General features: G+C 37.2%; 1 protein-coding gene across 10 annotated transcripts in view; it reads left to right on the top strand.

Moving 5' to 3' along the window:
• Positions 1–26,243, top strand: part of CRPPA (CDP-L-ribitol pyrophosphorylase A) — a 283,342-nt gene that overhangs the window by 21,342 nt on the left and 235,757 nt on the right. For all 10 annotated transcript variants that reach the window (XR_006889770.1, XR_006889773.1, XR_006889771.1 and 7 more), the window contains exon 3: positions 9,685–9,834. Coding sequence is in view for 6 of the 10 variants with exons in the window: in XM_046669718.1 (XP_046525674.1) it covers positions 9,685–9,834 (150 nt within the window). In the remaining 4 variants the exon portion in view is untranslated. The remainder of the gene's footprint in view (positions 1–9,684; positions 9,835–26,243) is intronic.

Here is a 26,243-nt window from a genome sequence, read left to right as displayed (position 1 = left end):
CTCTTTAATCTGATGAAGTCCCATTTGTTTATTCTTTCTATTGTTTCCCTTCTCTGAGAAGGCATGGTGTCCGAAAAGATCCTTTTAATACTGATGTCAAAGAGTGTACTGCCTACGTTTTCTTCCACAAGCCTTATGGTTTCAGGCCTCACCTTTAGGTCTTTGATCCATTTTGAGTTTATTTTGGTGATTGGTGAAAAAGAATGGTCAATTTTCATTCTTTTACATGTGGCTTTCCAGTTTTCCCAGCACCATTTGTTGAAAAGACTTTCTTTTCTCCATTGTATGCCCTCAGCTCCTTTGTCGAAGATAAGCTGTCCATAGATGTGTGGTTTTATTTCTAGGCTTTCAATTCTGTTCCATTGATCTGTGCACCTGTTTTTGTACCAGTACCATGCTGTTTTGATTACTGTAGCTTTGTAGTATGTTTTGAAGTCAGGGATTGTGATGCCTCCCGTTTTGTTCTTTTTTCTCAGGATTGCTTTAGAAATTCGGGGTCTTTTGTTGCCCCATATGAATTTTAGGATTCTTTGTTCTAATTCTGTAAAGAATGTCATTGGGATTCTGATTGGGATGGCGTTGAATCTGTAGATTGCTTTAGGTAGAATGGACATTTTAACTATGTTTATTCTTCCAATCCATGTACATGGAATGTCTTTCCATCTCCTTATGTCGTCATCCAATTCTCTCAGAAAGGCCTTGTAATTTTCATTATATAGGTCCTTCACTTCCTTAGTTAAATTTACCCCAAGGTACTTTATTCTTTTTGTTGCGATTGTGAATGGTATTGTATTCTTGAGTTCTTTTTCTGTTGGTTCATTACTGGAGTATAGAAATGCTACTGATTTATGCAAATTGATTTTATACCCCACAACTTTGCTGTAGTTGTTGATTACTTCTAACAGTTTTCCAATGGATTCTTTGGGGTTTTCTATATATAAGATCATGTCGTCTGCAAACAGCAAGAGTTTCACTTCTTCCCTCCCTATTTGGATTCCTTTTATTCCTTTTTCTTGCCTGATTGCTCTGGCAAGGACCTCCAGTACTATGTTAAATAAGAGTGGTGATAGAGGGCATCCTTGTCTCGTTCCTGTTTTTAGGGGGATGGGGTTCAGTTTTTGCCCAGTGAGTATGATGTTGGCTATGGGTTTGTCGTTTATGGCCTTTATTATGTTGAGGTAGTTTCCTTCTATGCCCATTTTGTTCAGAGTTTTTATCATAAATGGCTGTTGGATCTTGTCAAATGCTTTCTCTGCATCTATTGAGATGATCATGTGGTTTTTATTCCTCAGTTTGTCGATGTGGTGTATCACGTTGATTGATTTGCGGATGTTGAACCATCCCTGTGTCCCTGGTATGAATCCCACCTGATCCTGATATATGATTCTTTTGATGAATTGCTGAATTCTGGTTGCCAAAATTTTGTTGAGAATTTTTGCATCTATGTTCATCAGTGATATTGGCCTGTAGTTCTCTTTTTTCGTGGTGTCCTTGTCAGGTTTTGGTATCAGCGTGATGTTGGCCTCATAGAATGTGTTAGGAAGTGTTCCATCTTCCCTAATTTTTTGGAATAGCTTGAAAAGGATAGGTATTAAATCCTCTCTGAAAGTTTGGTAAAATTCCCCAGGAAAGCCATCTGGTCCTGGGGTTTTATTCTTTGGGATGTTTTTGATTGCTGTTTCAATCTCTTTCCTTGTGATTGGTCTGTTCAAATTGTCTGCCTCTTCTTGAGTGAGCTTTGGGAGATTGTAGGAGTCCAAGAATTTATCCATTTCCTCTAGGTTATCCATTCTTTTGGCATATAGTTTTTTGTAGTATTCTCTTATAATCTGTTGTATTTCTGCAGAGTCTGTTGTTATTTCTCCTCGCTCATTTCTGATTTTGTTTATTTGAGCTTTCTCCCTTTTTTTCTTTGTAAGTCTGGCTAGTGGTTTGTCAATTTTATTTATCTTCTCAAAAAACCAGCTCTTTGTCTCATTGATCCTTTCTACTGCCTTTTTCATTTCAATAGTATTTATTTCTGCTCTGATTTTTATTATTTCTCTCCTTCTGCTGACTTTGGGCTTCATTTGTTCTTTTTTCTCTAGTTCAGTTAGGTGTGCTTTAAGGTTGCTTATGTGGGATTTTTCTTGTTTGTTAAGATGTGCCTGTATTGCGATGAATTTTCCTCTTAATACAGCTTTTGCTGTATCCCATATGAGTTGGTATGGCATGCTATCATTTTCATTTGTTTCCAGGTATTTTTTTATTTCTTCTTTAATTTCTTCAATGATCCATTGCTTGTTCAGTAGTGTGTTGTTTAGTCTCTTGTAATTAATTTCTAGCCTTATAGCACTATGATCTGAGAAGATGCTTGTTATTATTTCAATTTTTTTAAATTTGTAGAGGCTTGCCTTGTTTCCCAACATATGGTCTATCCTAGAGAATGTTCCATGTGCACTTGAGAAGAATGTGTATTCAGCTCCTTCAGGGTGGAGTGATCTATATATGTCTATTAAGTCCAATTGTTTTAGTTTTTCATTCAGCTCCACTATTTCCTTGTTGATTTTCTGTCTGGATGATCTGTCCATTGATGTGAGTGGGGTGTTGAGGTCCCCTACTATTATTGTGTTGTTTTTAACATCTTCCTTTAGGTCTGTTAATAGTTGCTTTATGAATCTTGGTGCTCCTGTGTTGGGTGCATAGATATTTATAAGCGTTATTTCTTCTTGATGAAGTGTCCCTTTGATCATTATATATTGTCCCTCTGTGTCTCTCTTTACCTGTCTTATTTTGAAATCCACTTGGTCTGATATGAGAATTGCAACACCTGCCTTTTTTTCCTTGCTATTTGCTTGAAGTATTGTCCTCCACCCCTTCACCCTGAGTCTGTGTTTGTCCTTGGGGCTGAGGTGTGTTTCCGGGAGGCAACAAATTGTTGGATCTTGTTCTTTAATCCATTTTGCCACTCTGTGTCTTTTTATTGGAGAGTTCAATCCGTTCACATTGAGAGTGATTATTGATGCATGTGGACTTAATGCTGTCAATCTGTCGCTCATTATCTTGTTTTCCTGTGTTTCTTTTCCTGTGTGCTTTAGACTACCCATTTAATACTGCAATTTCTTATGCTGGGTTTCTTAGGTTTTTCCTTATCTATGATTTGTGACTCTGTTCTGTACTTTATTTTAGTATCTACCTTGAAGTTTGTATTTAGAATCTCGTGTATAATATAGTCTATTCTCTGGTGGTCTCTTACTTACTCGACCAATACTGATTTAGACCCTTTGATCTTCCCCTCCTAAATAATTATTTTCATTTTTTATTCCAACTCGTCTTATTAATTTGTAGTTAGAGTGCTAAGATCGTCCTTGTTTTGGTAGTTTCCTTATTTTTACCCTAATGCTGTAGTTGAATAATTGCTATCCTGTTCTGGTTCTATCCATCCGTCTCCCTAGTCTGTGGATTATGTCCCTTTTCTCCCTTTTTTCTTTTTTCAAGTATGAGAGCCTTCTTGAGGATTTCTTGTAATGGAGGGCTTTTAGTTACAAATTCCCTTAACTTTTGTTTGTCTGGAAAAGATTTAATTTCTCCCTCATATCTGAAGGAAATTCTTGCTGGATAGAGTATTCTTGGCTGAAGGTTTTTATCCTTTAAAGCTTTGAATATATCACTCCATTCTCTCCTAGCTTGTAGGGTTTCTGTAGAGAAATCCGCTGACAGTCTGATAGGGGCTCCTTTATAGGTTATTCTCTTGTTTTTCCTTACTTCCCTGAGTATTCTCTCCTTATCATTCCTATTTGCCAACTTTACTATTATGTGCCTTGCGGTGGGTCTTTTTACATTGACAAATCTAGGCGATCTAAAACCCTCCTCTACACACATTTCTCCGTTGATCCCTAGATTTGGGAAGTTCTTTTCAATAATTTCGTTAAGCACACTTTCTGCTCCATTTTCCTTTTCCATATTCTCGGGAATTCCTATGATCCTTATGTTCTTACTCCTAATTGAATCCATTATCTCTCGGAGATTTTCCTCATTTTTTTTAATTCTTAGTTCTCTTTCTTCCTCTGTCTGGCGCCACTCAGCCTGCCTGTCCTCGATTATGCTGATTTTCTCCTCTATGTTGTCTACATGGGCATTCAGGGAATCCGTATTCTGTTTTATCTGGTCCATTGTGTTTTTCATCTCAAGTAATTCTGTTTGATTCTTCTTTATGATTTCAATCTCTTTTGTGAAGTAACTCCAGAACTCGGCTTGTTTCTCTTTCTCTCTACCTCATTGAGTTTTTTGATTATAGCTGCTCTGAATTCATTATCACTTAGTTTACCTAATTCCAAGTCCTCAGGACTTAATTCTGTGTTTTTATTGTTTTCCTTCTGGTCTGGGGCTTTTATAAATTGCTGGATGGTAGAGGAGCGGTTTTTTCTCATGGTGGTAGAATTCAGTTGCAGTTACAGCCTGTTGCCACTAGATGGGAGTCGAGAGTGGTGTGTTAGCTCTCCGCCTTGGGGCAAGATGGCTGCGCCCACTGGCTTTGCTGGGGGGGAGGGGCTGTTACTCACACGTGCAGTCTGGGTTCAGATGAGTTCTGTTCTCTGGTCTCCCAAGGCCCTTGATTTATAGGGTCCCCGCGGACGGAAGCTTTCCCCCCGTCAGCGGGTCTCCACTGAACCAGGGCGGGAGTCCTGGATGATCCCTCCGGTTGCGCAGCCCCTCCCCCGCTCCTTCCCAATGGGCGCCGCAGCGATGGCAGACTCTAGGGGAGGGAGCGATGTTCTCTCCTACCGTTCCAGCACCTCCGAAGGTGTAAAGCTAGGTTTATGATCTCCGCCTTCTTGGTATTGTAGGTCTCTAACGAGCTGGCATTATGTTTATTCTCTGAAATTCAGTTCTTCCAATCTTTTGTTGTATTTTGGAGGGGAGAGAATCCTGGGTCAGCTCACCCCGCCATTTTGCTCCGTCCACCTCTCCTATTTTTTCCTTTTTTTAAAGTATAAATACTGTTTGTGATGAACAAGCTTTTTTCATTTTAACATATTCAAAATTACTAATGTCTTCCTTTATGGCTTTTTTGTTTGTTTTTTAAGGAAGATTAGCCCTGAGCTAACATCTGCTGCCAGTCCTTTTTTAGCTGAGCAGACTGGCCCTGAGCTAACATCTGTGCCCATCTTCCTCTACTTTATACATGGGACGCATACCACAGCATGGCTTGCCAAGCGGTGCCATGTCTGCACCCGGGATCCGAACTGGTGAACCCTGGGCCACTGAAGCAGAATGGCACATGTAACTGATGTGCCATCGGGCCGGCCCTTATGGCTTTTGTTTTTGGGTGTGAGAGAGGGAGGATGGGTGCTTTTGGTTCAGATTACGGCAGAGGAGAGAGTGAAAAGTGGGCAGATCTGGGATATTTTGAAGCTGATGGCTCTTGCGATGGATTGGATATGGAGTAAGGGGGTGGGGATCAATGATGACCTTTAAGTTTTTCACAAGAATGACTGGAAGAATAGAGTTGACATTCATGTAGATGGGGAAGTCTATGAAGGAGCAGGTTTGGGGTGTATGCTGTGGGTAAAACCAAAACTTTAATTTCAGTGTGTTGAGGTTTGTATTTTGATCTGAGTGGAGATGTTAGGTATTTGGATGTACAAGTCCAGAGTTCAAGAGAAAGTTCTGGGCTGGATATATAGATTTGGGTATTCTCATAGGGATATATTATTTGAAGCCGTGGGACTTTGAAGTCACCTATGGAATGACTGTCGTTAGAAGGGAAGTCTGAGGTCTGAGCTCTGGAACATTTTACCATTTAGAGTGAGACTATAAGCATCTAGGATTTAGAATGTGGGAAAATGAGAGAGTTTGATTAGAATGGTTTCTGAAAGCCGAGTGAGCAAATACTCTCAAGAAGATGAAATGCTACCAATTAGATTTGGCAATGTGGGGGTCGTTGGTGACCTTGGTAAATATATATATTTTTGGAGTCGTGGACGTAAAATCCTGATTGAAGTAGATTCCAGAGAGCATGGGAGGAGAGAGAAATTGGAGATATGGAATAGTACAGATAATTCTTTCAAAGAGTTCTGCTTTAAACTCATTTGGAGAAATTTGGTACTAGCTGGAGGAGGATGTGTGATCAAAGGAGGACTGATTTAATGATGGGAGATGTCACACAATGCTTATCAGCTAATGGAGGCAATTCAGTATAGAAATAAAGATTGACGAGACAAGGTAGAAAGAAGACTATAAAAAGGTACTTGAGAAGGAATAGTTACCAATAAGTACATAGAGATGTTGGCCCTTAGATGGGAACTAAGAAATTTTTTGTAGTTTTTAGAGTATAAGTTTTGCACTGTTTTTTAAAAACATGTTCCTAAATATTTTATTATTTCTGAAGTTATTGTAAATGAATCTTTTTCTTTGTTTCATTTTTGGATTGTTCATTGCTAGTATATAAAAATGCAATCTATTTTTATGTATTGATTATATCCTCTGCATTCTTGAACTTGTTTATTAGTTCTAATGGTTTTTTAGTGGATTCATTAGGATTTTCTATATACAGGATCGTGTCATCTGCAAATAGAGATACTTTTCTTGTTCTTGGATGGATTTTATTAGATTTTCCAGCCTAATTGCCCTGATTAGAACTTCCAGTAAAATGTTTAATACAAGTGGCGACAGTGGACATCCTTCTTTTGTTCCTGATGTTAAAGGGAACACATTCAGTCTTTCACCATTAAGTATGATGTTAGCTGTGGGCTTGTCATAGTTGCCCTGTATCAGGTTGAGTACAAATTCTCTTCTGTTCCTAATTTGTGTGTTTTTCTCATGAGAAGGTCTGTTGGATTTTTGTCAGATGCTTGTCTGCATCTATTGAGATATTCGTGTGTTTTTGTCCTTTATTCTATTGCTATGGTATATTACATTGATCTTTGGTATGTTGAACCAATTTTGCGTTCCTGGGATAAATCCTCCTTGGTCATGGTGCGTAATACTTTTTATATGTGGCCAAATTTGTTTTTTGTTGAAGATTTTTGCATCTGTATTCATCATGGATATTGGTCTATAGTTTTATTATTTTTTTGTGATGTCTTTGTCTGGTTTTGGTAATTGGGTAACACTGGTCTTAGAGAATGATTTTAGCAGGGCTCCCTTTGACGGTCTCTTTTCCTGATCTCTGTTATACTGTTGTCCTCTGTTGATATCACTCCCAGTTGATAAGCTCCATTCATTGCCTGCTAATTTCTCTTTTTAATTTTTTTTGACAATGCCCGAGGTATAAATTGCTCTACAGTCCAATCAAGTTAAGTTCTGACTCCTTTTCTGGGTAGTTTTTTTTTTTATTTTTTGAGGAAGATTAGCCCTGAGCTAACATCCGTACCCGTCTTCCTCTACTTTATATGTGGGACTCCTGCCACAGCATGTCTTGACAAGCAGTGCGTAGGTCTGTACCTGGGATCCAAACCGGCGTACCCTGGGCTGCTGAAGCAGAACGTGTGAACTTAACTGCTGTGCCACCAGGCCAGCCCCGCTGATGTAGTTTTTGAGAAGAGTGTTTGATGTTTTGCTCTGATTCCAGGGGTACTCTTGTTGTCTGTCTCTGGTAAACTAGTTGACCTACACTTGAACTTTTTGCTCTCATGTAGCTACCAGCCTCTTCTTAATTGCTTGACATGATAATCTCTGTTTCTTTGGAGGGTGAATTTAGGCTTAAATTTCTCACCCTCTGTTCCCTTGGGGAGAATGTCATAGCCCTCTGTTCTTAGAGCCTGTCTCTTGCCCTGTGAAAAATCACTGCATCACTACTCTGGAGCTGTGAGTGGGCACAATGTCTTGTTTCTCTTGGAATGACATCCTTACTTCATGAGCAGGGTGGTGTATAGGGACATTCAAAGATTCATCTTCTCTTGTCACCCCTCCTGGCAGGGAGCTTCTGCCCTATGTGTGATCTGGGAGTTCGCTATCAGAGAATACTGCCGCGAGTGATCAGGGCCCCAGTATTCTCTGCCTATCGTGCCTACCACTATTCTCTACCCATAGGGTGAAGGCTACGTGGAGGAAGGGAGCCTCCAACCTCTTAGCCACGCTTGCCCATAATTTAGCATCTGTAACATTGAACTGAGGGGGATGGGAAATGCTAGCATTCTGCCCCCTCACTGGGAACTAGGGGAAAGGAAGCCCCATTTTCTTTGCCATAGCTACTCTTAGTGGAGCTTCAGTCACACTAAGCTCGATGGGGGATGAAGGAAGAAACAGACTATGGCTCAAATACCCCAGGAAGATTTGGTAGATTTTCTTGAATAAATGTTTCTTAATTTGCTGAATGCTCTTGGAACACTTTTCAAAGGCTTTAAATGGTGGTTTTAAAAATACTTTTCACTAGAGTTGTTTTTAATAGGGAGAGAGTCTGCAGAATTTCTCATGTTGACATTTTGTATGTCTCATGTTCTCTGTTAAATATTTTTTTACTTAATGGCCTGGCATAGAATTCCTATAGTACCTATCAGTAGTTACAATAGAAGTTTAATTTTGTCCTTAAAAAGCAGTGTGTGTGTGTGTGTGTGTGTGTGTATGTACATGCATGTGTGTTTCTTGCTTGTCTTATCTGGTGTTGGGCTTGCTCCTTACCTGCCTTTCACCTGCTTGGACATCACTCTCTCCCTGTCACCCCTGGCTGTCTCCTCATTTTTGCTTTTATGCCTAGACTCCAAATTTGTACTTGAGCCACTTGAAATGGTGACATAGTTTGTAAACTGTCTACTTGGCTCATACATTAGCTTTGATTTTCAGCCAATCCCTTGACTTTTTTTAAACTTGTTTGTGGCCTGTCTATCTTGCTTGGATGTTGGTCTCCTTAAGACCAAATTTGTTGTATTTGTCCATTAGCTTTATGTGCTGCAATCCCCATGTAGCAGTTATGTGGAAGAAAGGATGTTATGGAGTCAGTATAAGACTTGGTTAACTGCCTATCATAGATAGGAACTATATTTTAGGGCTGCTTCACCAAGGCTGCTATCTAGTAATGAACTTCAAGACTCTGTTACAATGAGACTCTATTAAAGATAAAGGGAAAAACTGTGAGATATGAAAGTGTCTCTTTATAAAGTTTAGATGCATCTATTAATGAGACAGAGCTTTCATCAGAGAATTAAAACCAATGGATATTTTGCCTGAGGAATCTTTCCATTGAGGCTATGTTTGAAGGGAACTGCTTTTCACAGGAATTAGGGCAAGACATAAATTCATTGTTACTTGTGTTGCTGTTGAGTCTCATTTTGGGGATATCAGGGAATATATCTGTTTCCTTAATTACCTAATGTGTAAATTAAATCTTTTGGAGGCATACTAATTACTAAATATTCATGTGTAATCCAGTTCAGTTCTTTCACAAGTCTTTCCCTTTCTCCCTCCCATCTTCAGGGGATAGTATCATAGCATCCTTTTTTTAGTATTTGACTTTAATGGACTATAATGAAAAAACTTATTTCTACCTCTTAGTACATGGAACTGTAATATTAGGAGACTGGATTTTGAAGTGAAATAATTTGTGAACCAAATAAATGCTTGTTCAGATGTTTTCTTGAAGTAGCTTGTTGAAGTTATGAAAAAGATTTGCTTTCAGAATTTGAGGTACAGAGTTCAGAATTTTACTTTAAAATATTCTCTCAGGGAAATAAATGTATTATTTACCTCTTTTTTTTTGTTCTCTAGGCAGCAGGAGCAATTCGACCTCTTGTATCTACTGTCATCAGTCCATCTGCTGATGGTTGCTTAGACCACTCACTAGACCGTGCCAGTCACAGGGCAAGTGAAATGCCACAGGCCTTTCTATTTGATGTGATCTATGAAGCATACCAGCAGGTAAGAATCCTGGCTTCTTGAAGAAGCTGCTGTGTTGGGAGTCCCCAGGACAAATGTGGGTCACTCACATTTTGAGATTTGCTAGAACTCATGGGACTTAGCACATCGTTGTAATCTGGTTACAGTGAAGTAGTGCTGATACTAGCTGGGTTATATGAGAGAGACAGAGTCTGGAGGAATCCTTGTGCAGTCTTCTTTTGTTCTCTCCTCCCCCTGAAGGGTCACACAAAGCACACCCTCTCCCCAGCAATGAAAATGCAGCAACATGTGGGTGATGTTTGTCCTCATGGAAGCCCATTAGAGACTCGGCATCCAAGGTGTTTATTGGCTTTGGTCATGTAGACGTCCTCTGCTTAGCACATACAAAAATTTCAGATTCCCAGAAGGAAAACAGGTGTTAACATAAACTCTATTGTTTATGCAAACAGTCTGGGCACAGTGAATCACCTTATCAGTTCTCTGTTCACTGGGAATACTCCAAGAGCCAGGTTCCCAGAGCCCCAGGGCTGGCCGAGAGCCCTACCTAGTAAGCAGGTCTTGCCTTCTCAGGCCTGCTATGGTAAACTTTTTACACAGTTACATAGACATTTTGTTAATTAAAACTTTACTTAAAGGTAAGTAAGTTCTTTTAAAATATCAAATGATTCATGTTTCAATTATACCAGATTACCTTTGTTTTTTCATATTTTTTTTTTATTTTATTTTATTTTATTTTTTCCTTTTTCTCCCCAAAGACCCCCGGTACACAGTTGTGTATTCCTCGTTGTGGGTTCTTCTAGTTGTGGCATGTGGGACGCTGCCTCAGCGTGGTCTGATGAGCAGTGCCATGTCCGCGCCCAGGATTCGAACTAACGAAACACTGGGCCGCCTGCAGCGGAGCGTGCGAACTTAACCACTCGGCCACGGGGCCAGCCCCTGTTTTTTCATATTTTGGAAACATTTTTGTATCTATAAAAATTTTATTGCCATTTGTTTTCATATTTATTGATTGAACAGTTATGGAATATCAGATATTATGCTTGTCAGAAACTTCCCAATGAAATATAAGTTAGAGTGACTAACCCAGTGCTTGGGTATAATATGACATATAATTTATAATAGAAGACCACCACATGTTTTGGATAGAGGGTAGTTAATCACATATATGTTAAATTATGAATCAATCTTGACTGTTAGTTACTGTTTTAAAATGAGATTATATAAATTAGAATCCATTTTAATGATAAGAATAGTCTGCTGTGGCTTGTATTATTTTCTTGGAATAATGAATTTAGATACGGGAAGTTACCCATATTTAGTTATTAATCATATAAATGTTATGCTATTATACATTTCTTTGAGTTTTTTACTCAAATATCCTCTTCTATGGCCTAAATCTTGCTGAGCTAGGCCACATCTGCTCTATTCTCTGAGATTATTGAGTTTGTTCATCATTATATAAATACTTAGGAAGAATAAATAAATATGATAGCTATATTTTGGAAGAAAATTTGAATAAAATCTCATGATCCTTACGTTAGCACTTTTCAATAGTTTTTGCTGGAGACTTAATCCCTAATACACCGAGGCACTGGTTCTCCAAGTCTGGTCTCCAGCCCAGCAACAAGATGCTTTGGAGCTTGTTAAAATGCGAATCCTGGTGCTCTCCCTCAGGCCAACTAAATTAGAGATCCTGAGAATGGGGCCTAGTAGTTTGTGTCTTAACAAGCAAATCTTCCAGGTAATGCTGATTCACACTGAAGTTTGGGAACCACCACCCTAAGGCATTTGTTGTATGTAATGAATTAAATTCTCTTCTGTTGCATTCTTGGAGAATTGAGAAAATAGTCACACAAAAATAATTACCTGTGTTCTGTGGTTCAGAACTCTCATTTATAGCATTTTGGGGGTTTTGATTTATGTTCTTACACAACTTTTTTGATCATATAGCACACAAAGGAATTTGACTTTATAACATATTTCATTCTCGGATTATATAATTTGTATATATTAAATATTTCGGTTTTCACAAACAAATTCTAAAACCTAAAGTAAAAAAACAGAGCCATGGTTGAAGGTAAAAAACCAAATCCAACTATACCAAAAATTGCTTTCCTGATTTTGATTGGACAAATTGAACAGATTTTAACATAAAGACTTTATTTTCAAAGCAATAAACCCACCAGTGATCATTTCTGTTCTACAAGTTACAGAGATGATTAAAGATGATTAAAATTTTGAACCATTTTTCAACTTGGAAAACTTACCTATAGTCAAGGAGTTTGATCAGCAATATTTCCATGAAATATTTCACTTGGCAAACATTTATTGAATGTGTATTTGTGCTGGAATACAATAGTGACTAAATAGACCAAGTTTATCCTTTATGAAGTACCTTTCCTTTTTTATTATTTCAAACATAGATTTTTTTATACCTTTATTGAGGCGCAATTGACAAAATTGAGATATTTTAAATGTGTACAACATGATGATCTGATATACCTATACATTGTGAGAGGATTCCACCTCCCCCCCATTGAATTAATTAACAAATTTGTCATCTCACATACCTTTTGTGTTTGGTGAGGGCACTTAAGTTCTACTCTCTTAGCAAGTTTCTATTATATAATATAGTGTTATCAACTGCACTCACTATGTATACATTAGATCCTCAGACCTTCTTTACTTTATAGCTGAAAGTTTGTACCCTTTTACCAACCTCTCTCTATTTCCTCCAGCCCCTATCCCCTGGCTTTTCTACTCTGTTTCTATGAGGTTGACTTTTTTCTTTTAGATTCTACATATAAGTGATACCATGCAGTATTTGTCTTTGTCTGGCTTATTTCACTTAGCCTAATGCCCTCCAGATTCATCCATGTCGTTGCAAATGGCAGGATATCCTTCTTTTTTAAGACTGAATAATATTCCGTTGTATATATGTACCACGTTTTTTTTATCCATTCATCCATCGATGGACACTTAGGTTGTTTCTATGTCTTAGCTGTTGTAAACAATGCTGCAATGAACTTGGGGATGCATTTATATTTTCAAGCTAGTGTTTTCTTTTTCTTTGGATGAATACCCAAAAGTCGAATTGCTAGATCATATGGTAGTTCAATTTTTAATTTTTTGAGGAACTTCATACTTTTTTCCGTAGTGGCTGCACCAATTTGTATTCCCACCAACAGTGCTCAATTTTTGCCTTTTCTCCACATCCTTGCCAACACTTATTTCTTGTCCTTTTGATGACTGCCATTCTAACGAATGTGATGTGATATCTCATTGTGGTTTTGATTTGCATTTCCCTGATCATTAGTGATGTTGAGCATCTTTTTCTTGACCTTTTATCCATTTGTATGTCTTTGAGAAAATGTCTATTCATATTCTTTGCCCATTTTTTAATTGAGTTATTTATTTCTTTTTGCTTGAGTTGTATGAGTTTCTTATATATTTTGGATATTAAGCCCTTATCAGATATGTGGTTTGCAGATTTTTTCCTCCCACTCCATAGGTTGCTTTTTTTATTTCTTAATGGTTTCCTTTGCTGTGCAGTGGCTTTTCTGTTTGTAGTCCCACTTATGTTTTTTGTTTTTTGCTTTTGTTGCCTTTGCTTTTGGTATTAAATCCAAAAAAGAATTACCAAACCAATGTCCAGGAGCTTCCCCTTTATTACTTCTGTGTTCATCATGGATATTGGCCTGTAATTTTCTTTTCTGGTGGCATCCTTGTCTGACTTTGGTATCAGGGTAATGCTTGCCTTGAAAGATGAGTTTGGAAGTGTTTCTGCCTCTTCTGTTTTTTGGAGTTTGAGAAGAATTGGCATTAATTCTCCTAAATGTTTGGTAGAATTTACCAGTGTAGCCATTGGGTCCTAGACCAGGTTTTTGGGAGGTTTTTGATTACTCATTCAATCTCCTTACTAGTAATTGATCCTTTCAGATTTTCTTTTTCTTCCTAATTCAGTCTTGGTAGGTTGTACGTTTCTAGGACTTTAACCATTTCTTCTGGGTTGTCCAAATTGTTGTCGTATAATTGTTTGTAGTAGTCTCTTGTGATCCTTTGTACTTGTGTGGTATCAGTTATAATGTTTCCTTTTTTGTCTGTAATATTATTTGAGTCTTCTCTTCTTGATAAGTCTAGCTAAAGGTTTGTCTATGTTGTCTTATCAAAAAACCAGCTCTTAGTTTCATTGATCTTTCCTATTGTCTTTTCAGTCTCAATTTCACTTATTTCCACTCTAATCTTTATTTCCCTCCTTCTAACTATGGCTTTCATTTGTTCTTTTTCTAGTTTCTTGAGATATAAAGTTAGATTGTTTATTTGAGATCTATCTTGTTTCTTAATATAGGCATTTATCACTGTAAACTTCCCTCTTAGAACTACTTTTGCTGTACTCCATAAGTTTTATTATGTTTAAAAACTGCTTTGTTTGCTAGAGTCTTGTGGGACTCATGAATGCAGGCCCTCTTGGCTATCAGAGCTACGTGTTTTGGGGTCTAATCTGGGGTACCAAATGTGTGTACAAGCTCCTTCCAGGGAGATACTGGTGACTTAGTTTTAATTGTTGGAGCAGTCGAGAGGGAGAGGGCGGGGGAAGTGTCTGATGGCTTCCCTAGTCTCCAGAGAGGGTGGCAGCCAGTATCTAGATGCATGCTAAATTAGAAACTGGATCTTCAGGCATAGTTTGAATAGTATGCAGTTAAACTCCTTTCAGGGAAAAACTAGGAGATGGGAGTTTTTTGCCTGCTCACTCTGATCCCTGGGGGATAGTTACTGTGGGTGCTTGTTTGTTCATGCCCGTTAAGAACTGCTTTTTTGTTTACTATAGTGTTGTGCATCTCATGAACACAAGCACTATTGACTCTTAGAGTTAGGTGTTTTGGGGACCTGTCCCTCCAGGAGGAGTCTGAAAATTCAGGTATAGATGTGTGGTGCAAACCCTTTGCTTCTCAGGGAGAAGCTGCGAGTTGGGGGTTCTCTCCTGATTATATGGTGCTTTGCAGTGGGGAACGCATGCTGCTGCTGGTTAATGATCAGAGTGTGTCTCAACCTTTCCTACTCATTTTGATACGGTTATTTTCTCATTTGCCCAAAGTGTAGGAGTCACTCTGCTGGGTTCTGGTTTTCTTTCAAAGGGAATTGCTGTGGGTCTAGCTGTAGGTTTGGTGCCTCCTGGGGAGGAGGGAAGTTCAAAAGTCTGTGTCGCCATTGTGGTCATCTCCCTCTATGAAGATTGCATTCTAATGGGGGAGATACACATCTACTAAAGCACAATTTTCAAAAGGCAAAATTATGACACTCAGGAAGTATAAAATGAACAGTTCAAATTTCATTCAACACATTAACGAGAGACCAGTAAGATCTTAAGATTGGTTCAAAAAGCATTCTAAATGTTAAGCGTGTATAGGTAATTTAACAAGATATGCTAGGATAAGATTTGCTGGGTTGGATTGTAAACTGCTTAATGTCTCACAGGGTCACACACTTTTGTTATTTTCTGTTTTACTGAATAGAAATTATTTCTATCTCTACTGGACAAAAATCTTCACATGAACGAGTCTTTTCATTAAGTCTGGGTCTTCAAATGATAAAAGAATGAAATGTAATAAAATTCTCTACAACAGTCCTTGGGTAGCTTTTGCTATATTTCCACATTTTGAATTATTTTTCTTTTACGACAAAGAGATAAATAAGCAAATATATATGTCAAATAGTGATAAGTGTTATAGAGAAAAATAAAGTAGGATAGAGGTTCAGGGGTGGGAGGTTCCTCTTTTCCATCAATTGGACAGAGAAGTACTCTGTGAGAAGGTGAAATTTAAGCCAAAATCTGAAGGAAGGGAGGGAGTGAGTCATGCAGATCATTGAGAGAAGAACATTTCAGCACAGGACACAGAGTATAAGAAAAACTGCAAGACTGGAGAAGAGTGATGTCATGGGGGAGTGGGAAGTGATGTAGTTGGAGAGGATCTAGTCCCTAGTACTGGGGCCCTAAAAAGCCATGGTACACATTTTAGATTTTACCCTGAATGAGATGGGAAGCCTATCTCAGTAGGCTATTCCACTTTTATGGGGTCACCGTGTCAGTTGTTGGGACAATAGACTGCAGAAGGCAAGAGAAGAAGTAAGAAGCTATTGTGATAATTGAGGCAAAAGTTAGTGAGGATAACTAGCACAACTTGGGTGGTGGAGAATGTCACATTAAGTGCTTGTGTTCTGAACATATTTGAAGGTAAAACTGAGATTAACCAATAGATTGTACTTGGGATGTCAGAGAAAGGGAAGAGTCATAGGCCCACGGATTTGCTCTGAATAACTAGAACCCAGTTGCCCTTTATTAACACTGAGAATGGTAGAGGAAGGAAAGGTTCTGTGGGAGCAGATCAGGAATTTGGTTTTGACATACCAAGTTTGAGATTACTCTTAGACATACAGTTGAAAATGTTAAGGAGATAACTGGATATATGAATCTAGAAATCAACAGAGAGGTCCAGATATATATTCAGGATTTGTCATCACTCAGGCATTTAATGCCTGGGGGTTGATTGAGATCATCAAATGAATGAGTGCAGAGAGAGAATGAAAGAGGTCCAAAGGCTGAACCCTGTTACAGGCTAAGGTTTTGAGGTTGAAGTATATTAGTTTCCTATTGGAGCTGTAACAAGTTATCAAAAATTTAGTAAATTAAAACAATATAAATTTATTATCTTACCATTCTGGAGATCAGAAGTCTGAAATCAAGCTGTTGACAAGGCTGTATTCCTTCTGGAGACTCTAGTGGAGTCTCTGTTTCCTTGAATCTTTCAGTTTCTAGAGGCCACCTGAATTCCTTGGCTCATGGCTCTTCCCTTACACCACTCCAACTCTTGCTTTCATTGTAACATCTATTACTACTAACTCTTATCTTCCTTTCTCCCTCTTATAAAAATCCTTCTGATTATTTTGGGCTCACCTGGTTAATCCAGGATTTCTTCTCCCATCTCAAAATCTCTAACTTAAACATGTATTCACAGTACCCTTGCCATATAAGTAAACATATTCACAGATTCTGAGAATTAGGACATGGACATGTTTTGGAGGTGGGTGGTTATTCAGCCTTCCACAGGAGGTAAGGAAGAATTAGCTAAGGGGTTAGAAGAGGAGTGGCCATAGGGATAAGAGAGGAATGTCCCAAAAGCCTAGTGAAGAGAGTGTTTTAAGAATGATTCAGCAACTGCATTATATGCTGCATAGTGGTTAAAAACTAAGGACTGAGAACTGGCCATAAGCCTTAGCAGTGTGAAATGACCAGCGTTTGAGGGAAGTGTTGGGTATGGAAACCTGGTTTTAATTGATTTAAGAGAGAATAAGTGAGGCTACTCTTTGGAGGAGCTTCCATGCCTACTGAGTGGAGAAATGGAGGGGGTAGCTGAAGGGGTTATATATTAAGAATTTTATATTTTTTAAGATGGATGACATAACAGCATATTGCTATGATAATGAGAATGATTTAGAAGAAAAGACTGATGCTGGTGTGAGGGGATAAGATATAGTGTACAAATGGTGTTGGAGTTGACCAACCCTAGTTCTTGGTTGGGAATATGGATAGTTCATCCACAGGGACAGGAGGAAAGGCAGGGAAGGTACAGATGTCGCTAGGTTAAGAGATGTGGTGGGGGGATGTGGAATTTGTCTTCTTCGTTTCTATTTTCTCAGTGACATAGGGAGCAAATCATCAGCTAAGAGCAAGGGAGCTGGGTGAGGTGTCAAGGCTTTAGGAAAGAGAAGAGTTGAAATAGTAAATATTGCCTTTCATTCTTACATTCTTTTAGCCTAAAATTGTCCCAAGGAAAAAACATATATCAGAACTAATTTCTGGGTAGTTATGGAAACTGTGATAACTTTTGCTAAAAATAAACAAACAAAACCCCCCAAATTACAAAGCCATTGAATGGCTCAATCACTAATGTGGTCTTGAGATATAGACTTATTATGCTTTTTTTTTATCAAGGGCATAACTTTACTCTGAGGAACTGTTTACTTTTTCCTGAGAGTTGAGCAGAAATTGGGTAGTTTTAACCAAGGTCATATGAGGTTGAATCATATATGCAGAAGAAACACATCTTAAGCTGATCTAAAGTTATGTGGACTGTGGTGAAAAAAAGTAGGAAATGTGTAGTTTGAAGCTGTGGATGACTGTTCATCATCAAACGAGGCTTGAGGTTACAAATGTCAAGACGCCATTCTGTATGCTGACCTGTGAGATTGCTGTTACCTCCTCCACCATTTCTTCTGTCTTACCTCACTCATACTCTTTGTCTATGTACTCTAACCATGCTCACCCTATGTTAGTTCCTAAAATAGTCTAAGTTTCGTCCTTCCTTCTGGCACCTTATCTCCTTCCTACCTTGCAGCATGTCCTTTAGCTATCAGATAAATTATCACTTAGGTAAACCTTTCCTTTCCCTCAAGACTAGGTTAGCCAAACACATTACACATTTACCTAGTGCCTTGTTTTTTCCTGCCCAGCATGAAAATTACACCAGAATTGAAATAATTTGTCAGACAAGTCAATGTCTGACTCCCCTGCTAGAATGTGAGCCCTTTGAAGGCAGGATGGTCTCTGTCTTATTCTTAGCAACGTGCCTGATAGATTTTTATTACTAAGTACATATTTCTTTAATGGAATGAACATTCAAGAGTATGTGTGCATATCAGTATGTGAAAAAAGGCCTATGTACTTACTTGGCCTGGGCCACTTTTCCCGATAATCACACTGTTTCTGTTCTTAATTTAGGTCACTGTGGTAATGTCGCCTCCTCAGAGAAGCAGTCCCTGATAATCTCACATATAATAGCAGCCTCTGTCGTGTGTCTCTTTATTCTGCTTTAATTTTCCTTATGAGATATCACTACTTGACATGTTTTTTTTGATAGGTATTTGTCTGTCTCCCCTACTAGTATGTCGGTTCCATGAGGGCAGGGACTTTCTTTTGTCTCTGTCACCTGGAAAAGTTCATGGTTTATGTTATGTTCTTAATAAATAGAAATGCATGAATTTCATGCATACATACATACATATGTATACATATTTATGTGTTAACACTAGTGTCAATTATATAAAAAGCTTGCTTGGAGTAATATATATGTGCATGTGTATATATTTATAAATTCTTCCTAAGACCTTTAAGAAATTCATCTGAAATTATTAGAAGTATTTGTATATAAAATTGAGAATTTGCAGCATTTTGGTAACTGTGAAAAATTCTATGCAGCCTGTGTTTCTAAAGATCAGTTAAATAGTTACATAGTTATTAGTAGTTTTAAAGGGTCACTTAAAATTGTGTTTTTGCAGATTTTTTATTGAGCACAAAAATGTTCATGATAGGATGTTAATGATATAATAATACAAAGTTAAATTAATAACTCTATATAGAATATATTTATGCTTGTGTCTAAATATATGTGAGTGTGTGAGTACACACACGAAACAAAGATGAGTTGCATATGTGAATACTGAAATGTTGTTAATATCTATGTCTGGGTTGATATTTAGTCATTAAATCTATGATGTGATGGACATTAGATATATAAATACTCAAGTATTTGTTATTTTTATTGGTTTTGGACTTTTCTGTATCATTATTCACTGGTTTTCTTTTGTTGGTTAAGATCATCTGGAAAAAAAAAACCAAAACCTATTTTATCCCTTGGGAACTTTTAATGACACAGTAAGAGGTTGTTAAAGGAAAATATTACTAAGTTAAAGAATAACAAACAAATTCAGCAGTGAAAATTAGTCTCTATGAATCTGAGGAAAACACCACAGACTAGTCTAGAGGATTCTTATTAAATATTAAAATATTAAATTGTGTTCTGTACAGTTTAAAGAAAAATAAGTTTTTATGCAAAGAAACTTTTCAAACTATGTAAATCCGTTTCTTGAGAAAATTGGTGTGGTGCTCACAGATGGTATTCTGAACTTTATTGTTTAGAGATCTGGCCTCATTTCTAACACTCAAGTGTTCAGGTTCTCAGAATTTTAGAAGGTAGTTTGTTAACTAAGTTTTCATGAAAATGCACATGCACGAAAGACACTGCACAACTCAACCAGTGACAGAGTTGTTCTCTGAGGTGTTAATTATGTGCCTTTTGGTTTGATATCCTGGGTTCTACTGTGGAGATAATTAATATTTAAAATAATTAATATTTAAATATTATTCTTATAATGGAGATTGAAATGCTATATATTTTTAAAAAGTGCCTCATTAACTTGAAAGGGTAAAAATACCTATGAACACAACCAAAACAAACCCCTCAAGTTTTAAAAATTCCTGTCACTTGTCGCTAGGTACACGGACATAATCATAAAATTGAAGGAATACAACAAGAATGTCCTTTTGTAATACATATTCTGCCCGCACCCCACATCCATTAGAATAAATAGAACCAGTATTTTGTACTAAATGCCAACACATTTAGGCTGTAAATGCTGAGTTAACAAGAAACCAGTCAAGAAAATTGAATTTCATGATGAATATCTTTTGTGTAGATCTGCAGGCATTACAACTCTCAGAAGTGTGGTGGCCGTTTTCACAGAGTGTAGTTCCCCTTCCTTCTCCCGCCCTCATCCCTCATCCCCGGTTGGAGGAAGAAGGAGGACCTCGCTGAGTGCTTACTTGGGCCTGGATTGGATTTGGAGGTGATGAGGAAAAGCCTTAGAATAAAGTCTCAGAAGAAAGCTCACATTACATGGGGTTTTCCAAAGGAAAAGTAGGAAGGGATAGGAGGCTCGCATAAACTGTTTGACAGAAATGAAAAGATCCTCAGGGGAAAAGTGAGTGAAAGAGGGAAGAAAATGTGAAGAAAAATGAGGGATTTTAAGATGAGTCAGAAAGAGCTGAATTGGGTAGATTCATCAAAGTATCTGCCAACCATCATTTTGCCTGTGATAAATGGCAGTCACAAACCAGAATAGCAAGTTGCACGTCTTAGTTATTAATAATCCGTCATCTATATATTATTTATGGTACTTTATAAGAAAGTAAATTCACAGTCTTGGTGATGTGTTTGAAGAGTTAATTAACACGTTCTAAAATCATGCTTTCTCCTGTTTGTCACATTTCTCCTGATTTCATCCTTCTTTTTCTCTCTCCTATCTTTTTCTTCTATCAATTATTCTACTAGGTAGGCTCATAGAGCCATGCCATTTTTCTGGTCCTATTTTGGAAAACTTCTAAAGTGTTGTAGAAAAAATGATTCTGTGACCCTGGCTTGGACTTCCTTTGAGAAAATATCCTTACTTCCAGAAATTAATTTCTTAATCATTAGCCTGAAACTGTTATTTTTGTCCCTTATTTACTTCGTGTGTATGGAGACCAATTTATAAATGATTTCTTCACAAACTTGCTTTTTTCTGGATCATCCTCTACACTGATTGTAGTTTTAAAACCTTGCCAGCATATTTTATCTCAATGTCTTTTGATTTAGCCCCCGTGATCTTTCACAGGGACTTCGGGGTGAAATAAAATCTCTTGACGGTTTTCCTCCTGCTGTCCTTGCCCATCTTCATCAGTGTTCTTCATCAACAATCACAAGTGATCTTTCTAACCTGTAGATCTGTCCATGTTGGTCCGGAGCTGTAGGACTTTCCATGGCCCTCTCTGGCCCACAGGATAAAGTACTAGTTCCTTATCACGTGTATGATTACCTTCCACCACTCAGAACTCCAGTCTGCGGAGTTCATGACTTGAAGTCTCCTCAGCACACCTACCTTTTATCCTATCGTGTCTACTTTTGGTATATGTGACTCCTTTCACTTTTCATTAAAAATAAACAACAACCCAAGACACACCTCTACTTTGGGCTTTACCACCCTCTTCTCCTCCTTGTTTTCACTGAATTCTTGATGATTTTTTCATTTATCGTAACCTTTGAAATCTGTCTCCTTCAACCTCAACATGTTTTAACATTAAAAATGTTTATTTTAACATGTATCCAGAGACACATTAAAATGCAAACTCATTACTTTATTTCCTCTCCATTTTGTTTTGGACCTGAGGTGTATAGAAGTGAGTTGATGGTCCTCTTTGGTTTCTAGTCAGCTGCTCTTATTTATCTATGTGAGCCACCTCTTTTTGTTTTTTAAAACTTTATTATTATCTCCCTTTCCTATTCAAGAGCTTACTCTCCTGCTTCCAGATGAACCTCTTCTGTTGTATTTAATTCTTATCCTTCTAATCAACCTATCATATATAAATAGATAGACGTGTGTTCTTAAAATGTATCATGTTATATTTTAAAATTTACATAAAAGATCTTGATTTTTATTTAGCACTATTCGTGAAATCATCCATATTGAAGAATCTAAAGCTCATTCATTATTCTTGATTACTTCATAGTTTTTAATCATGTGCATAGACCACAATTTACTTATTTGTGTCTCTCATTGCTTGCTACCACATATATGGAAGTGAATGTCCTCATATGTCGCTTTGTGAGCATAGCGCAAGAGGGTGCATGAGTTTCCCTGGGGTACCTATCAAGAAGTGAATTGCCAGGTCACAGGGTACATGCATTCTTAATTTTGTAAGGTTCTACCAGATTGCTCTCCCGAATGGCTGCACCAGTTTGTGAGATCCTATTAGCACTGAAGTGGAGGGAAGTGCTTCTAGTTTCAGCCACATCTTCTATAGTTTTAAAGTGCTGTAACTTTCTAATGTTTGTCAATCTGGGAGATGTATTTTGATTTCTATGTTTTAATTTGAATTTATTTGATTGCTACTCAGGGTGAACCATTCTCTCTATATTTTTTTACATTTTTCTGTGTTGCTTTTTAATGTCTTTTGTCCATTTTGTTTTGAGTTTCTTCTCTTGTTGATTAGATGGTTTCTTATATATCCTAGATATTATTCCTTTCTTAGTTTTACACATTACAAATATCTTAGTTTACAGCCTGTCTATTATTATTGTCTTTAATGTTCTTCATTTTGATTCAGCCAAATTCTGTGCATTTAAGATCTCACAAAATTCGTTCCCACGTTGTGGTTCTATTCTGTTCTATTGATACTCCTTTTTCATTTCCTACTTTAGTCTTTCATACTTTAGTCTTCTTGGAGGTCATTTAAAAATATTCTGCATTATAGGTCCCAGCTTTTTTCATTTTTATGAAATGAGTGAGTTTTTGCAACATCATTTACTAAATAATCGAATCATTTCTAATTTGTGAAATGACCTCTGTTATATAGCCAATTTCCAATCTATGTGTAGATTTATTTCTGGTTTCTTTATTCACTGATCTATTTGTTGTTTCCTGTAACAGTACCACATTGTTTTAACTTTTTGTTAATTGTTTTCAAAATTGTCTGTTTCACACAGGTTCCCTAGTAGATAGAGCCTTAGGCAAGGCTTAAGTGCTGATGTGAGGTGATGTGTTACCAATCTGGCCACTGCTTCACAAACAAACACAGCTGGTCACTTCATCACATGGGATGTATCCAGGCAGGCTTATACAAAGCTGTTTGTGTTTTTCCTGCCAATAGGCTGTTCTAAGAGAGAATTCATTTCTATCTCCCTCTTAAAGTTTTTCCCACAGGGTGTGAACTCTGGTTGCCCCACCCACCCCATTCAGTCCTGAGGGAAGCCAGATCCCATGACTTATACCATGGTGCTGTAACTGTGTCCAGAGGTAGCTAGAGGGAAAAACCAGAGACTCTGGCTTGTGGCCTCTAGGGCCATGTGGGCTCACATGTGGTTAGGCACTTTGGTGGCATAGAGTATATGAGACCAAGAGAACCTAGGGCAGGACATAAGATGTGACTGATACACTATTTATTGACCTTTATTACTTTTATACAAATTTGAAATCTAAGTTCCTGCCACCTGGAAGCTTCTATTGGAATGTTTCGAAATTATAAAATAACTTAGGGATCAAGTTGTCATCTTTGAATAGTAAGTTGTCCCATTTATAAACATAGTATGGCTTATTTATTCAGATCTTTTACATTCTTTGAAGGATTTTTACTTTGTTATGTATGTATTATATATGCTTTTAGTAATTTCTTAGATTATATATATGTTAGCCATTATAAACTATTTTGTGTTTTACTTTCTAATTTATGTTTGCTGTTGTGTGTGATGTTTCCCCACACCCCTTTTGGTAGATTGAGCTTATAATAGACAGACTCATTGAGCTCTAGTTTTAAGTTTGTACTTGAAATCTTCTGTTTTACTTACATGATCATATTATATACAAATAATGACAAATTTGTCTTTTTCCTTTGAATTCTTATTTATTTTTCTTTTGTTGTTGCTTTGGCCAGGACCTCTGGTATCATGTTGTAGAATGGTATAGATAATGGAGTATGTTTTTCTGGATTCCATCATTAAAGAAACTGTATATAACTTCTTAAGTATAATGTTAGCTGCAGCTTTTTTGATAGAAAGCCTTTAACAAGTTAAATTAATCTTTAACTTTTCTTAAAAAAGGTTTATTTCTTTTAAAAATAAGCAATATCATGCTTTTTGAAATCTTGTTTTTCTATAACTAGCAAGGTTACCATGTGATTTTTAGTCTAATAGTGTAGTGAAGTGACACGATAGACTTCTTGATGTTGAACCATCTTTGATTCTGAGATAACACTACTTGATAGAATTTTTTATACTGCTGGCTTTAGCTTCTTGGTATTCTGTTTGGGACTTTTTCTTTGTGTTTATAAGTGAAATTGTCCTGTTTCTGTACTTGTGCTATTCTTATTTGATTTTCATAGCAAGACTGTATTATTAGTAAATACTCTGTGCTTGGAGACATTTTAAGAGGATAGGATTAGGGGAGCAGCTTTTCTTTATTTCTTTTTAATTTTTTAAGGCACCTCCATACTATTTTCCCTAGTGGCTGTACCATTTTACATTCCCACCAACAGTGGAGAAGGGCTCCAATTTCTCCACATCCTTGCCAATATTTAACTTTTATTTATTTATTTTTTTATGAAAGCCATTCTAACTGGTGTGAAATGATATCTCATTATGGTTTTGATTTGCAATGCCCTGTTGACTGGTGATGTTACGCATCTTTTCAAACATCTATTAGCCATCTATATGTCTTTTTTGGAGAAATAGACAAGTACTTTGCCCTTTTCAAATTGGGTTATTTGTTTTGCTATTAAGTTGTAGGAGTTCCTTATGTATTTTGCCTATTAACACCTTATTAAAAGTTCTCATCGGGGCTGGCCCTGTGGCATAGTGGTTAAGTCTGATGCACTCTGCTATGGCGGCCCAGGTTTGTGGGTTCGGATCCCGGGTGTGGACCTACACTACTCATCAGCCATGTTGTGGTGGTGACCCACCACAACTGGCACAGATGTTAGCTCAGAGCTAATCTTCCTGAAGCAAAAAAAAAAGAGACAGGAAGATTGGCAACGAATGTTAGTTCAGAGTGAATCTTCCCCATCAAAAAAAAAGTTCTCATCACAAGAAAAATTTTCTTTGTAACTGTGTAGGGTAAAGGATGTTAACTGGGCTTAGTGTGGTGATCATTTTGCAATATATACGAATATTGAATCATTGTGTTGTACCCCTGAAACTAATACAGGGTTAAGTCAATTATATCTTAATTAAAAAAGAAACCTTTATAAGATACACGATTTGTGAATATTTTCTCCCACTCCTTAGTTTAGCTTTTTTTTTTTTTATCATTCTGTTGATCATTTCCTTTGCTGTGCAGAAGATTTTTAGTTTGATGCAGTTCCACTTGTCTATATTTACTTTTGTTACTTATGCTTTTCCTGTCATATCCAAGAATTCACTGCCAAAAGCAATGTCAAGAAGATTTCCCTTTGTTTTTATCTGAAAGTTGTATAGTTTCAGGTCTTTAATCCATTTTGGGTTTAATTTTGTGTATAATATAAGATAGGGGTCCAGTTTCATTAATCTGCATCTGGATGTCCAGTTTTTCCCACACCATTTGTTGAAGAGACTATCTTTTTCCCATTCTGTATTCTTGGAACCCTTGTCAAAGATCAGTGGTACATATATATGTGGGTTTATCTCTAGGCTCCCTATTCCTTTGGTCTGTATCTCTCTTTATTCCAGTACCACACTGTTTTGGTTACTGTAGTTTGGTAATATACTTTGAAACAGAAGTGTGATGCCTCCAGCTTTGTTTTTCTTTTTAAAAATCATTTTGTCTCTTCTAGGTCGTTTGTGGTTCCCTATGAGTTTTAAGATTTTTTTTTCTATTTCTGTAAAATATGCCATTAGGATTTAATGGGGATAGCATTGAATGTGTACATTGCTTTGGGAAGTGTAGGCATGTGAACATTATTAAATCTTCCCATCCATGAACGTGGGATGTCTTTTCATTTATTTCTGTATAAATTTCTTTCATTCATGAGCATCTTTTTGATATTGTTAATTAACATTTAAATTTTTGTAATGGTTATTGAATTATCAAGG

The sequence above is a fragment of the Equus quagga genome, chromosome 8, assembly GCF_021613505.1.
Source record: "Equus quagga isolate Etosha38 chromosome 8, UCLA_HA_Equagga_1.0, whole genome shotgun sequence".
NCBI classification, from domain to species: domain Eukaryota; kingdom Metazoa; phylum Chordata; class Mammalia; order Perissodactyla; family Equidae; genus Equus; species Equus quagga.
The sequence above is the reverse complement of the archived record's forward strand: the minus strand, read 5'-3'. Positions and strand labels throughout refer to the sequence as shown.